The sequence below is a fragment of the Hyalella azteca genome, unplaced genomic scaffold, assembly GCF_000764305.2.
Source record: "Hyalella azteca isolate HAZT.00-mixed unplaced genomic scaffold, Hazt_2.0.2 contig6881, whole genome shotgun sequence".
Lineage (NCBI taxonomy): Eukaryota > Metazoa > Arthropoda > Malacostraca > Amphipoda > Hyalellidae > Hyalella > Hyalella azteca.
Genome location: NW_025937022.1, coordinates 1 through 13,396, shown reverse-complemented (window position 1 = coordinate 13,396; position 13,396 = coordinate 1). Strand labels below are relative to the sequence as shown.

Here is a 13,396-nt window from a genome sequence, read left to right as displayed (position 1 = left end):
TTACAACAAGCTGTTTTAAAAAACCAACTGCAGTAAGTAGGAGTATTGTGAGGACTCGCAAATTTTTTAGCACAATCATATATAAAGAAACAATCATTACCTATCAATTGATTAACCTCAGCGAAAAAGTATTTAACTCTGAAGGGGACAATCGATAGTGCGTGCAAAGCACCAGCGCAAATGGACACTTGCACGATCAAGGACTACCTCGAGAGCCGAGGTAAATTAACCATCTTAGTCCAGGGAGAATTAGACAAAGCATGATACTATGATTTAATATGCATCATTGCATGAACTTAAGTAGCACTCAACTGACTAGAAACTTGCAGCCATCTTCTGGTTCCAAGCGGAGCAAGCATGAGCCCTGAACCTGTTTTCCACTAATAACCTTTCATTTGTAATAAATTATCAGTAAAAATATAGGAATAACAAATTAGAAAAATAAGAATAAAGATCACATGGCACAGCAGTCACGTGGATAAAACATTTCCGAAAGTTCCATTTTGGTTATTACGTCTGCACTCTTCATACATCTTACGCCAATATAATGTATGCAAAACAGGCACAGGTACAAGATAATCGGTGTGATCAGATTCTATTTGTATTCACGAATGCTTAGACATTAAATTTCATTGATAATTTCTAAAAGTCAACTCAAGGACCGTTGAAATAACGCAAACGTTACAAATAGAAAAAGCTTTCCATTTTTTAACTAAAGTCATTTTCCAGGCAAAAAAAATCAACATAAAATTTTCCCACTACACATCAGAATATAAATTTACAATAGATACATTTAAAACCTGATGAAACAATATTAATTACAGCGATATTATTTATAGAATATTGAGTAGATCTAACATAGCACTCCACTAAGTTCATCAACCTCATCTATAATGTTATTCTTACCTGTATCATTTGCAAGCCATCCGTTACTCTTACCGACATATTAGCTTCCACATTATTAACGCTAAACCTACCTAAACATTCCAGTTAATTGCAGGACATTTGATTAAAATGCAAGACGCAGGCCCTGCAGCTAAACAATCAACAGTCGCGATAAGTCTGTCTCTTATACACATCTAGATGTGTATAAGAGACAGTACATTTACTGTTTATAAGTGGTCTAGTANAACTCCCATGTAGGTTTAACGTTCATTTCAACATTGGATATTGAAGGTAATCTGACGCGAACAATCTAAGTTGTGTGAATATTTTCTATCGAAATATCAAGATTTGTGATTTGCATCATACAAGTGTAGATAACGCGCACACGTTTACAAAACTTCAGCTAAAACGGAGTGGGCTCATGGAGGCTATATGGAGAGGGCTTCTGGAGGTCATTTAGTTGATTTCTCCTGTACAAATCGACATTAATGTGCGTAATTACAGATGGTATTTTGATTATTTAAATATTCCTAAATAAAGCTACAAACAATAGCCACTTAAGAGGTCCTAACACGATCTAGAAGTGTCCATGATGGTCTTAACATGGCTTGGTAACAATTAATTATGAAAGGATGGCTAATGTGACGACAGCTTGATAACAATTAAATATTGAAGGATGGTTCACGTGAGATAATAACTTAACCCTGAAATGATAGTATAAGGCTCACTGCTGGAATGTATATACTTAGCAGAAAGCTGCAAAATGCGTAGTAATATTGACAGAAGTAAATAAGATTCCATCATGAGAGAGGAAGAAGAAAATTGGCAACTAGAAGTAAGACTAGAGGATGGAGTTGACTGTACAAGCATCAATGGGCCTGTAGGACAAGCCCGTGGATAGTTCAACTATCATTAGGTGTACTGNCGTCGATACCAGGGTTCATACGGCGTAGGGGTGAACCGAGCTGTCGATACCAGGGTTCACGCGGCGTAGGGGTGAACCAAGCCGTCGACACCAGGGTTCACGCGGCGTAGGGTGTGAACCGAGCCGTCGATACCAGGGTTCACACGGCGTAGGGGTGAACCGAGCCGTCGATACCAGGGTTCACGCGGCGTAGGGGTGAACCAAGCCGTCGATACCAGAGTTCACGCGGCGTAGGGGTGAACCGAGCCGTCGAAACCAGGGTTCACGAGACGTAGGGGTGAACCGAACCGTCTGAACCAGGGTTCACACGGCATAAGTAGTAAACTGCGATGTGATTATCTCGTTGCTATCCTCAAGCTGGACGATCTCGAGTGTCTCGTCAGGCTCGTCGTAGAACCGAGCGGACCGGTGAGGGGGGCGCCGGGGGTGGCCGCCCTCTGATGGCCACGGGGGACGGCCGCCCTCTGATGGCCGCGGGGGGCGGCCGCCTCCTGAGGGCCGCGGCGGCGCTCTGGAAAAAATTGGCACCTCGGCCTCGTCGTCCGTCAGGCTGACGGAGGACAGCAGCTGGTTAGCTGACCTACGCCCTTCCTTCAGTGGAACTGACACCGGTTCAGGTCCTGAGGAGCCTGCAGTAAGCCTACCAACTGGGCTCCTAGGGCTGCTGGCGCAACTGTTTCCGTTGGCATCAGATTTAGGGAATTTGTTCTGTTTAAAATTCGACTGCGAAGAACCATTAACTCTACTGAAATGACTATTGATGCTGCTCTCTGTGACTGAGGATGTCTCGTTGTCCAAATGTCCTTTGATGTCGTACAAATCTGGTGCTGATCGTTCAGACTGCAGCGCAGCACTGGAAGGCTCTTCCTGCCTCGGTAATTTATCTGGTTTATGTGTGTTTGAAAACTTGGAAAATACGTCCAAGTTTGATAGAGTTTCCGGTCGGAGTGATGCACTCGTTTTTTCAACTTTCTCACTGTAGGGAAATTTATTCAAGTTTGATGGTAGTTCAGAGGAAGACTTTTTTGCGGTCGTCTGTGTAATTTCTTCCGACTTGTTTTGATCTTGATGCGACACGATGGAAAAATTCTGTTCCGACTTTCGTATATTTTCTGAATCGTTTATTCTTGTATCATGTTCGCCTGGTTGTCCAGTATTTAGAGGAGCTGACCGGAACATATCGTTGCCCAGCGCTGAACTTTTCGGCGCCGTTTTGGTATTATTGTGCTGCATATTTTTCTGTGTGTGATCATTGACACTAAATTCGGAATTACCAGAATATTGATTAAAGTTTCCTGGATAAATATTAGCATGTGGCTGGTTATCATTGAGTAGAGAAACTGAGCTTAAAAATACGGATGAAGAGCTGTCCGAAGCCCGTGTGGTTGCTGACGAATTGGGTGCATGTTCAGCGTAGTTTTGAGAACGATATATGGAAGAGCTAATAATATGGGTACTTGGGTTAAAGGACTTGCGATGGCTAGTATCTTCATTGTCCATACTGCTGTGCTCAGCCCCCGACCGAGCTGTTGACTCTGCAGGATTTGTAGGACAATTTGAGGCACTTAAATTCTCGCCATGTTGCATTTGTTGCAGCTCGTGACCAGCAGACACACGTGAGGCCCATTGCTGGCCTGAGAACTTCTGAGACTCACTCAAAGCTTGCATGGCCTCAGCCTTAAACTGCGTGTCCACTGGCCGTGAGGCCACCAGCGGCGACACGTCCATCAGGTTTTGTGAGACCGGAAGGAATTCCATCGGCTCCTGTGGGGCTTCTCGATGATTCATCAGTTGCTGTGAGGCCAAATGGAGATGTGAGGGCCTCAGCGAAGCTCCGTGATGGTTCGTGTGATCTTGTGAGGCCGCCAGGGGAACCCCAACTGCTGGCAAGAGGCCATCATCCACACGAGCCTCTGTTACATCGTCAGGCCCTGCCAAGCCCTCGTCCCTCTCAGCAGGAGGCGGGGAGGCCGTGAAGGCCTCGACTTCGTCGTCGTCGTCGTCCTCAGAGGGCAGCATGAGACGTGCAGACTCTCCCTCAGCCTCCACCGAAGGCGAAGACCTCCTGAAGAAGGATGTAAATTAGCAGGCAAGGATACAAGGAATGCAGGTATTATCAACAAAGGCACGGACGTCCTGAAGGTGCAGGCGAGCATGTAAGTAATCAGTTCAAGCAACTTTGAATGAACACGAGCCTTAAAATCTTCCAAATATTCAGCCTAACAATACAGCCTGGTGGCACTACCTATGTTGAAATTCAATTCATTGCAATTAATTGGTATTAAATAAAGTTTTTCCTATTGTTTCTCGCAAGACAATTATCCTGTTATGACGAAATTAAATATTTACAGGCAATGATATGCCCGCCTCCCATTCATTATTTGGATCAAGAAATCCTCATCATATCTCAGATTAAAAATTTTATTTAACTATGAACAGAAAACTCACGTATTCAAAAAAAGATTATTTCTTCTAGGAGTCAATCAGCAATAAATTCAGAAACTCCTCGTAACAAATTAATGAAACAAACATCATTTTAATTATACTTAAATCATATTAATCATGCGTACTAATAACATAATAAAAATGCTGATAACGTAACAATGAAATAACATTTTAGTGATACTGACAACGTATTAATTATACAGATAGAATATTATTGATACTGAGAACATACTAATGATACTGACAACATATAAATGATACAGAAAAAAGATTGACGATACTGATAAAATATTGACGATAACAATAAAATACTAGTGATACTGATAACATATTAATGATGGTGATAAGATAGAGGCAGCACCCGCGTGTGAAGAGCCTCCCCCAGCAGCAGTCCCCCACGGGGTCCCAGTTGTCGTGATGGGTGAGCAGCGTCAGGAAGACGAACGTCACAGCACTCATGTTACTCACCAAAAAACATGGTGAAGTTGAGGTCCTCTTGCCGCTTCACGGTGCGCCGTATGAAGACCATGTAGCAGGCATACACCACCGCACCACACAACCCCCACCACACCCCTGCAATACCGCCACCACTCCCACCATCACCGCCACCACTCTCACCATCTCCAATGCCACTGCCTTCATCAACACCAATTCCACCACCACCATCGATAAGAATGTCGTCACCACCACCAGTACCACCAGACATATCACCACGACCAATCGGGGGCGTGGCGGAGGAGGAGGCGTTCGTGTCCCCAGCAGAAAGCAAGGCCTGAAGGCTCCCCACAGTTCCTGCTGCAGGAAAAGCTCAGTTATATTTCGAGATAAATTATGTACGCCTTTGAATGCTCATTGCAATGCTCTCTAATTATAACATCAATATTCCAAGTATAAGATAAAATCAGGTAAAAATCGTTAACTTGGCGACTAGGGATCTGCTGAGTGGCGACTAGGGATCTACTGAATGGCGACTAGGGATCTGCATAGTGGCGACTTATGTGCCATTGACGGTATACATTTAAATTAGAATCGTACTTGTGGTCCCCAGAGTGAAGGGATCTTCAGTATACTCCCCCAGCAGCGGGGGCGAGGCTGAGGGGAGGAAGGAAGAGTTAAGGGCTCTGTGGTGGCGGTGGAGGTGGTAGAGTGGCTGCTGGGGGGCGTCTGCGGCAGGGGGGACGGAGGCGCCGTGCTGGTGGTAGTCCTCAAGGCTCACCATCATCTGGAAAGTGGTGAGCTGATGTTAGAGTTTAGGAGGGAAGGTTATGGCATCACAGCCACCACCTGAGCTACCACAGCCACCACAGTCACCGCCTGAGCAGACACAGCCACCATATCCTCTACCTGAGCTGCCACAGCCACCGCCTGAGTCATCAAATAGACGACCACTTGTAAGATTTTGACTTAAGATCAATTTTACAGTAAAAGTTATGGAACAATTCCCTCTCAGGGACGCGCGGGACGACGCATTGTCTCCTGGAAACCACGGCAAGTCTGAGCAGCACTCAAACTGTACAACAAACCAGTAGCAATAATAGCATGCTATCTCCTGCAGTATATTCCTTGCCACAATTTTAACAATTTTAGGTCTTGCATATAATAATAAAGGTATTCCTCATAGCTGAAATGGGTGATGCTGGGATAATATAGGAAGACCTAATGAATTTCCATCAGTGTTTTATCATTTTGTAATCATCACATATATGTACTATCATTGAATGTGATACTTACAACGCCAGCGAGCATAAGGAGCACCGTGAGAAGCTTTGATACGGTGAAGGCATCGCCTGAGGCAGAAGGAAACACTGCGGCCAAAATCAGGGTGAACAGACCTGAAAAATATGAGGAAACTTAGACAAAATTCAGCCCATTTCAGATCACTAGACTTACTTTAATTTTAATAAGGGATGTTTGATTTGGACAATCTTCAATAAAAAAATTAGGATTTAAATGGCTGAGCATTTCATGAGTGGATCTCAGATGGAGTATTGCATTGAACTATCTCTGTCAGGAACTATTAAAAAATACTGTATTTACAAAACGAATATTAGGTATGTCAAAAAATTCAATTTATAAACATGGGACTATTAAGTGGAATAAAACTGCGCTCAGGTATATATGAAAGAAGTACATAAATACTCTTATATAGTTTTAGGACAGATGTAGTAGCTCTGCAGTACATAACATTCAACTAACTGCTTATACAAGAAAAACATTGCAACAAGATTATCAAATTTTATATGAGATATAGAAATTCGCTATCATAACCATGAAGAAATGTCAAATAATTCTCAGAGTTTTGGAAGGAGGGGATTTCTTGGTCACCTGAAGTTGAGGACACAACGTTGATGATGCCGGAGTGGGAGATGCTGAGAGCCATCTGGTAGCTGTAGTTGCCAAGGAACCACTGCACTCAAAACCAATAAATTAACATTTATTGTCCTGTGAACAACACGAGTGATTCACATTATTGTCAAACATTGAACACTGTTATTGAACCACCCAAGATTTAAAACAATTAGAGATAAATTGTATGTAGTACGCTGGGAGTATGTGTATAAAATATCAATAAAATTGGGAAAATCAAGTCCTGCCAACATAAGAATTATTGCTGAGGTTAATTAAAAAAATAGGTTCCAGTTCATTCTCTCTACTTTATCAAAATTAAACTACTACTCATCAATTGCAAGTTATATGAAATCATAAGCCAATATTGGATGAACTATTGAATGTTTAAAATCGATCTAAAATTACACCTGCGAGCTCTCTCATTCCCGCCTCACTTTTATAACAAGTAAACACAATTTAGAAGTAAAAAGATGATAAACCTACCAGGAGGCAGAAAACCAAGGCAACATAAGCAACAGCTGACACTGCAAGCCCAATGTGAAGGTTGTAGAGCTCCTGCTGTGCCCTCAGTGATGCTGAGAAGCTCAGACGAGACAGCAGAGCTTCTGCACCATCAGCGTCAGGCAACTGCCGAACCTGCAATTGAATTACTTTGCTTATTATAACATACCTAGAAAAAAGGCATCAAAACAAAATAAGATTCATGTATAGAAAGTAAACTATAACAAAAAGAAGTTGAAAAGTATTTGAAATTGGAGTCACTAAGTATGAGAAGAAGTTACTTGATATGAGAAACAAGAATAATGCTCCGAGTCAAACAGTAGTAATGAGGCATGAGAAAATGAATACCTATGCACTATGTCAAAATCCCATTATGGGTATTCCATTCAACTTAACTTTATTTGAGAAGCACTTCAACATAAGAATTTGTACAATATACTTCCATCTACATGACACTCAATGTGCTATCAAAATACATAGAATACCAGGTAGTCAATGCAAGGTAACTTATTCAAGTTTCCAGTGTATAAACATTGCATACATGGAATGAAATTAACCTCAGCCACTCTACTGAAGCGGACACTCCTGCCAGAGGCTGTTTCTTCCTCCGCATCAGAGTTCTTGTCTGACCCTGGGATTTTCACAGGCTCAAACTGTGGGGAACTCTAGACAGAGAAGAGTCAGAAACGTCAGACAATGATAGTCAATAGATTTCAGTTTTAATAAGAAAAATGTGTGAATGATTGACTGAGGCATTATAAGGATGCCTCAAAAACAAACAGGAAGCCGTGGTGAGGCTTTTTGTGACGCGATTTCAAGTGATCATATATGGTAACTTACCCGTGAAAGGGTTAAAAATTGCTGATGAAGGCATTTTTGGCATAACACATATTTAAAGATTGAAATATATTGCAATGAGTTGAGTGTGATAATGGTGATAAACTGATAATATAATAGAATAGTAACTCACAAGCCTGGGGTTGTCACCATCATCACTGACATTATCTTCTTGCCCCTCCTGCACCCCTTCTTCTGAACTTGAATTGCGCAATCTGGAGTACCTACAAATAAAATTGCAAATTTATTTCTAGTGACCTGTAACCTGGGACAATTATATAGGAGATCAACTGTGAAGAATATTAATTTAAAAAAAAATTTAATTGTTAATTTTAGAACTAATTTTTTGATTATGAATGAAAAAAAAAATAAATTGATAGGATTGAATAAGTTGATTACATTCTCACTCTTTAGTCTTTCAAGATATTATTCCTTTGTGTAAAAATTATAATCACCATTCACACATCTATATATATACTCTATTTTCATTTATTGTTATGTAAGATTTATTGCAAATAGAAGTGGCCATCAAGTATTTCTGATAAATTAAAATTATAAAATTTTCATAAATAATGAGTTGATTGAAGTAATTAATCCATGCTTTGACTTACTGTAGATTGGGCTGCTGCTGACAACATTGCTTCCTCCATGGTGGCCAGAACAAGAAGCCCAAAAGATAGATGGAGAACAGGCTGGTTTTGAAGTAGGTGCTGAAAAATGGCTTATTAAAGCCGGTATCTTTGAAGACATACTGCAAAAGAATTCAAAGTTGAGAAAACAAATTAGACATTCATATAGGCTATTATAGTTAAGGAATATATGAGTATAAAAAAGTATCCTATCAAAACAACATATCTTATTTTTATTTCTGAACCAGTTTCTAGAAAGTCCAGCACATGTGTTCAGAATTGCATCTTCTGATCACAATCTGATTTTAAAATCACAAAATTTTGTTTAGGTACTGGAAATGACAAATACCTACTAGCTTGCCTCAGAGGCTCAGTAATTAATACTTACAGTTGTTAGCCTTCAACAGAAACAATATAGTTCTTTCACAGAATTTAGGATGGAAATAAATTTAGTACCTAATACTTTAACAGATCTATGTCCTAATCTTATTTAGTTCCTATTCCTAACATCAAAAAAGTACTTCTGGTCAGTTATTTAACTATTTTGATGTTATTTTTACTTAAAAGCCTAGACTATGCTGTTGGCTAAGTGGCAAACTGTGTGTTGTTGATAAAAAAAAAAGTTCTTGATCAGAACAGTACTACCTAATAGTAATAGGTACAGAAAGTTTATAAAATTGCTCCTCAACACTCTTAAAGTCAAATTCTAAACTTACAACAACCCAAACAAAAAAATTGTGTTTATACATAGGTTCCATCTAAAAGTCCCAAATCACCTTACAAATTTCTTTTGCAGAAGTCACATGATGAAAATACCAACCTCAGAAAGTTCAGACGACGCAACCCAGATGACGTCAACAAGAAGCAAAACAAAAAGACCTAGAGTCAGATGGCGAGAAGAGGTCATTTTACTTTTCTAATAACTGTATTTTATGCATTAAATTATTAAAATGTCCTTCAGCAACATATCAACAATTACTATGTCATGATGGGCTATTCTATTAAAGTGCATTAGAATATTAAATGGATTAGAAAATTTGTGACTGACTTTCCGGGCCTACTACTGCCACTGCATCCACAACAGCAGCATCATATGGAAGCGGTAACGTCAAACTCAACAAGCATTGCTACTTAACGACGAATCTAAATGCGGTAACTTGCTAAACAAATATTTAAGCACAAATTTGGAGCTATTTGTTCAAAATATATAGTATTATGAGACATTATAGTAATCTCTTTGTTGCTCCTGATATGTTTATGCATAAAATGCATTTATAATCCAATCTATCAGTCCATGTGGATTATCGGAGATCGTCTACATAAAATATTCGTCCCTGATTCAGTATATCCTTTCATTTACCTCACATATTTGATAAATTACTTTTGTTTTAAACATTTTTTATCAAAATATGTCTTCTGCAATTACGATAATTCTAGATAACATGAAGCAGATTAAATCGCAAAAAATGTTATCGAAACCTTGGAAGTTGCATATTAAATGGATAAACGTTTTATTGCATCTTCAGGTACTTGTCATGGGGCACTTCTCATGAGCTCATAGCTATACACAAACCATGCATACACAAGTTGAGCAACGTGCACAGCGACTGGGAACGCACACAATTATAACTGACGGTACCGTCGATGTCAACGCACACGCATCGTGAGCGTCGATCATTTCGTTGCCGCACGACGTCTTACATTAACTAAGTTCAGTTAATATTTATTTATTCACTTATTCAATATTCTATTTTCAAACTATAATCAACGGATCATTCGTTTTTAATGACATGTGACTTGACAGTTATTTTTTCTATAGCAATATTTTTCAATGGCGAATAACTCAGAAAATACCTTAACACGTGTACTGTACATTCATGTACGCATACACATAAAACTTTTCGTGGCGTATCGTTCTATTAGCTCACATAGCGTGTGTACAGTAACGCGTAGACATGAGCGTTTGCAACGCACATGAACGCTTCCCACACGCGGCAGTTTGGCTGTTAGATAAGCGCTATGGAAAAGGCGCATTATGCACTATGGAAATAGCGCATTAAAATAAACGAGAAGGGGCAGAGGAAGCGCAACAAAAGAGCGACAACAAAAATAGACGAGGCGTGCAGGGGCAAAAACGCCACACTGGAATGTGGCGGCAGGTGTGTGGTGTGGCTGGGAATGCTTGGTGGGAATGCTGAGGCTCTTCTCATTGATGGGAATCAGTGAGACCACAATGCTGAGTCATCACTAACTGTTGCGCATGGACGGCGGCAGTTTAATTTCTGCGCGGGGGGAACTAAAGCAGGGATGGGGGAGGTAATATTCTGACGCGGAAGAACAGTTTGGGGGAAATGTTTTCCTCTGACGCGTATGAACAGTTTGGAGGAAATGTTTTCCTCTGACGCCTAAGAATAGTTTGGAGGAAAATGTTTTCCTCTGGCGCGTAAGAACACTTTGGAGGAAATGTTTTCTTCTGACGCGTAAGAACAGTTTTGAGGAAATGTTTTCCACTTACGCATACGAACAGTTGGGAGGAAATGTTTTCCTCTGACGCGTATGAATAGTTTGTAGGAAAATGTTTTCCTCTGGCGCGTAAGAACACATTGGAGGAAATGTTTTCCTCTGACGCGTAAGAACAGTTTGGAGGAAATGTTTTCCTCTGACGCGTAAGAACAGTATGGAAGAAATGTTTTCCTCTGACGCGTAAGATGAGTTTGGAGGAAATGCTTTCCTTTGACGCGTAAGAACATTTGGAGGAAATGTTTTCCTTTGACGCGTAAGAACAGTTTGGAGGAAATGTTTTCCTCTGACGCGTAAGAACAGTATGGAAGAAATGTTTTCCTCTGACGCGTAAGATGAGTTTGGAGGAAATGCTTTCCTTTGACGCGTAAGAACATTTGGAGGAAATGTTTTCCTTACGCGTAAGAACAGTTTGGAGGAAATGTTTTCCTCTGACGCGTAAGAACAGTATGGAAGAAATGTTTTCCTCTGACGCGTAAGATGAGTTTGGAGAAAATGCTTTCCTTTGACGCGTAAGAACAGTTTGGAGGAAAATGTTTTCCTCTGACGCGAAAATAGAGTTTGGGCTTTGGAGGAAATGTTTTCCTCTGGCGCGTAGGCACAGTTTGGAGAAAATGTTTTCCTCTGATGCGTACGAACAGTTTGCAGGAAATGTTTTCCTCTGACGTATGAGAACAGTTTGGAGGAAATGTTTTCCTCGCATAAGAACAGTTTGGAGGAAATGTTTTCCTCGGACGAGTGAGAACAGTTTGGAGGAAATGGTTTCCTCTGATGAGTGAGAACAGTTTGGAGGAAAATGTTTTCTCTGACGCGTAAGAACAGTTTGGGGAAAATTTTTAAATCAAACGCGTAAGAACAGTTTGGGAAAAATGCTTTTCTCTGACGCAAAGGAATATTTAAGGTTAGCAATTTCTCAAACAGATACGTAAACAAAGTAGAAATACTTTCCTTGCACGTGAATTATTTCATGACTAAGAACTTCACGCGATGTGACAAGCTTTTTGTAAAACAAATTAAGCATACCCGGAAAAATTCCTGAACTTTATTTCTCATGTAAACTAAAAAAAAAGACATGAAACTTAAACCTGCCAGGAAGTTAAAGCACGAGATCTTATCTGACCAAATCACGGGTTTTGGAACAGCCAATCACAGCACCGCATTTGAACCCAGGCCCGCCAATCACAATCGCTGAATTTATGACGATCGTAAGACTTTCAATCATCGCACAGTACACTGCACAGCACAGCATATACTGCACTGCACAGCACGGCGTTACGGGTTTTGGAACAGCCAATCACAGCACCGCATTTGAACCAAGGCCCGCCAATCACAATCGCTGAATTTATGACGATCGTAAGACTTTCAATCATCGCACAGTACACTGCACAGCACAGCATATACTGCACTGCACAGCACGGCGTAGGTACAGTGCCCAGCAATGAGTACACTGCACAGCACACCACACAGACGTGGGCATACAGGCGGATATCATGTATGGCCACACATCACACAGACGTGGGCATACAGTCGGGTATCATGTATGGCCCACACACCACACAGATGTGGGCATACAGGCGGGTATCATGTATGGCCCACACAGCACACAGAGGTGGGCATACAGGCGGGGCCGCGGGTATCATGTATGGCCACACACCACACAGATGTGGGAATACAGGCGGGTATCATGTATTGCCACACATCACACAGATGTCGGCATACAGACGGGTATCATGTATGGCCACACAGCACACACATGTATGTGTGTATGTATACCGTCGGTGTGTCAGTTGAGTTTGTATTCAAATGGAGGACTAGCGGAGAGGGGGGGAGGGGGGACACAAATGGTGGGAACTGGGGGAGAACGAAGGGGGAAGTGGAAGAGGGGAGGATGGAAAGCGGGAAAAATTAAGGAACGAAATTCGGAGGAGGAAAAATATGAAGGGAAGTGGAAAAGAAGGAATGAAGGGAAGTATGAAACAAGGAAGGAAGGAATGAAGGGAAGTATGAAGAAAGGAAGGAAGGAATGAAGGGAAGTATGAAGAAAGGAATGAAGGAATGAAGGAAAGTATGAAGAAAGGAAGGAAGGAATGAAGGGAAATAGGAAGGAATGAATGAAGTAATGAAAGGAAGTAGGAAGGAAGGAATGAAGGAATGACCTTCATTCCTTCATTCCTACTTCCCTAAGTAGGAAGGTAAGAAGGTAGGAATGAATGAGAGTAGGAAGGAATGAATGAAGGGAAGTAGGAAGGAATGAAAGAAAGTGGAAAGGAAGGAATGAAGGGAAGTAAGAAGGAATCAGTACACC

General features: G+C 41.0%; 2 protein-coding genes across 2 annotated transcripts; both read right to left on the bottom strand.

Annotated features, from left to right (window-relative positions):
* Positions 1–2,113: 2,113 nt before the first annotated feature.
* Positions 2,114–4,701, bottom strand: LOC108671025 (uncharacterized protein DDB_G0284459; the record flags this gene model as incomplete). Its single annotated transcript, XM_018158509.2, is given in 2 exon segments — positions 2,114–3,875; positions 4,617–4,701. Coding segments are annotated over 2 exon segments (1,847 nt in total), but the record flags the coding sequence as incomplete, so codon positions are not given.
* A 14-nt stretch (positions 4,702–4,715) lies between these two features.
* LOC108671024 (solute carrier family 35 member F5) lies at positions 4,716–9,645 on the bottom strand. Its single transcript, XM_018158508.2, has 9 exons — positions 9,392–9,645; positions 8,554–8,693; positions 8,076–8,166; positions 7,663–7,770; positions 7,088–7,240; positions 6,581–6,662; positions 5,987–6,087; positions 5,291–5,477; positions 4,716–5,050 (listed from the first exon to the last, which is right to left on the bottom strand). The coding sequence occupies exons 1-9, from the start codon at positions 9,476–9,478 to the stop codon at positions 4,716–4,718; spliced, it is 1,284 nt and encodes a 427-aa protein (XP_018013997.1). The 5' UTR covers positions 9,479–9,645.
* Positions 9,646–13,396: the final 3,751 nt, after the last annotated feature.

Coding starts and splice junctions, on each gene's coding strand:
- LOC108671024 (XM_018158508.2), bottom strand. CDS start 9,478: ATGACCTCTTCTCGCCATCTGACTCTAGGTCTTTTTGTTTTGCTTCTT. Junction 6,088..6,580: donor CGTTGTGTCCTCAACTTCAG/GTGACCAAGAAA, acceptor CATATTTTTCAG/GTCTGTTCACCCTGATTTTG. Junction 5,051..5,290: donor CTTCACTCTGGGGACCACAA/GTACGATTCTAA, acceptor CTTTTCCTGCAG/CAGGAACTGTGGGGAGCCTT.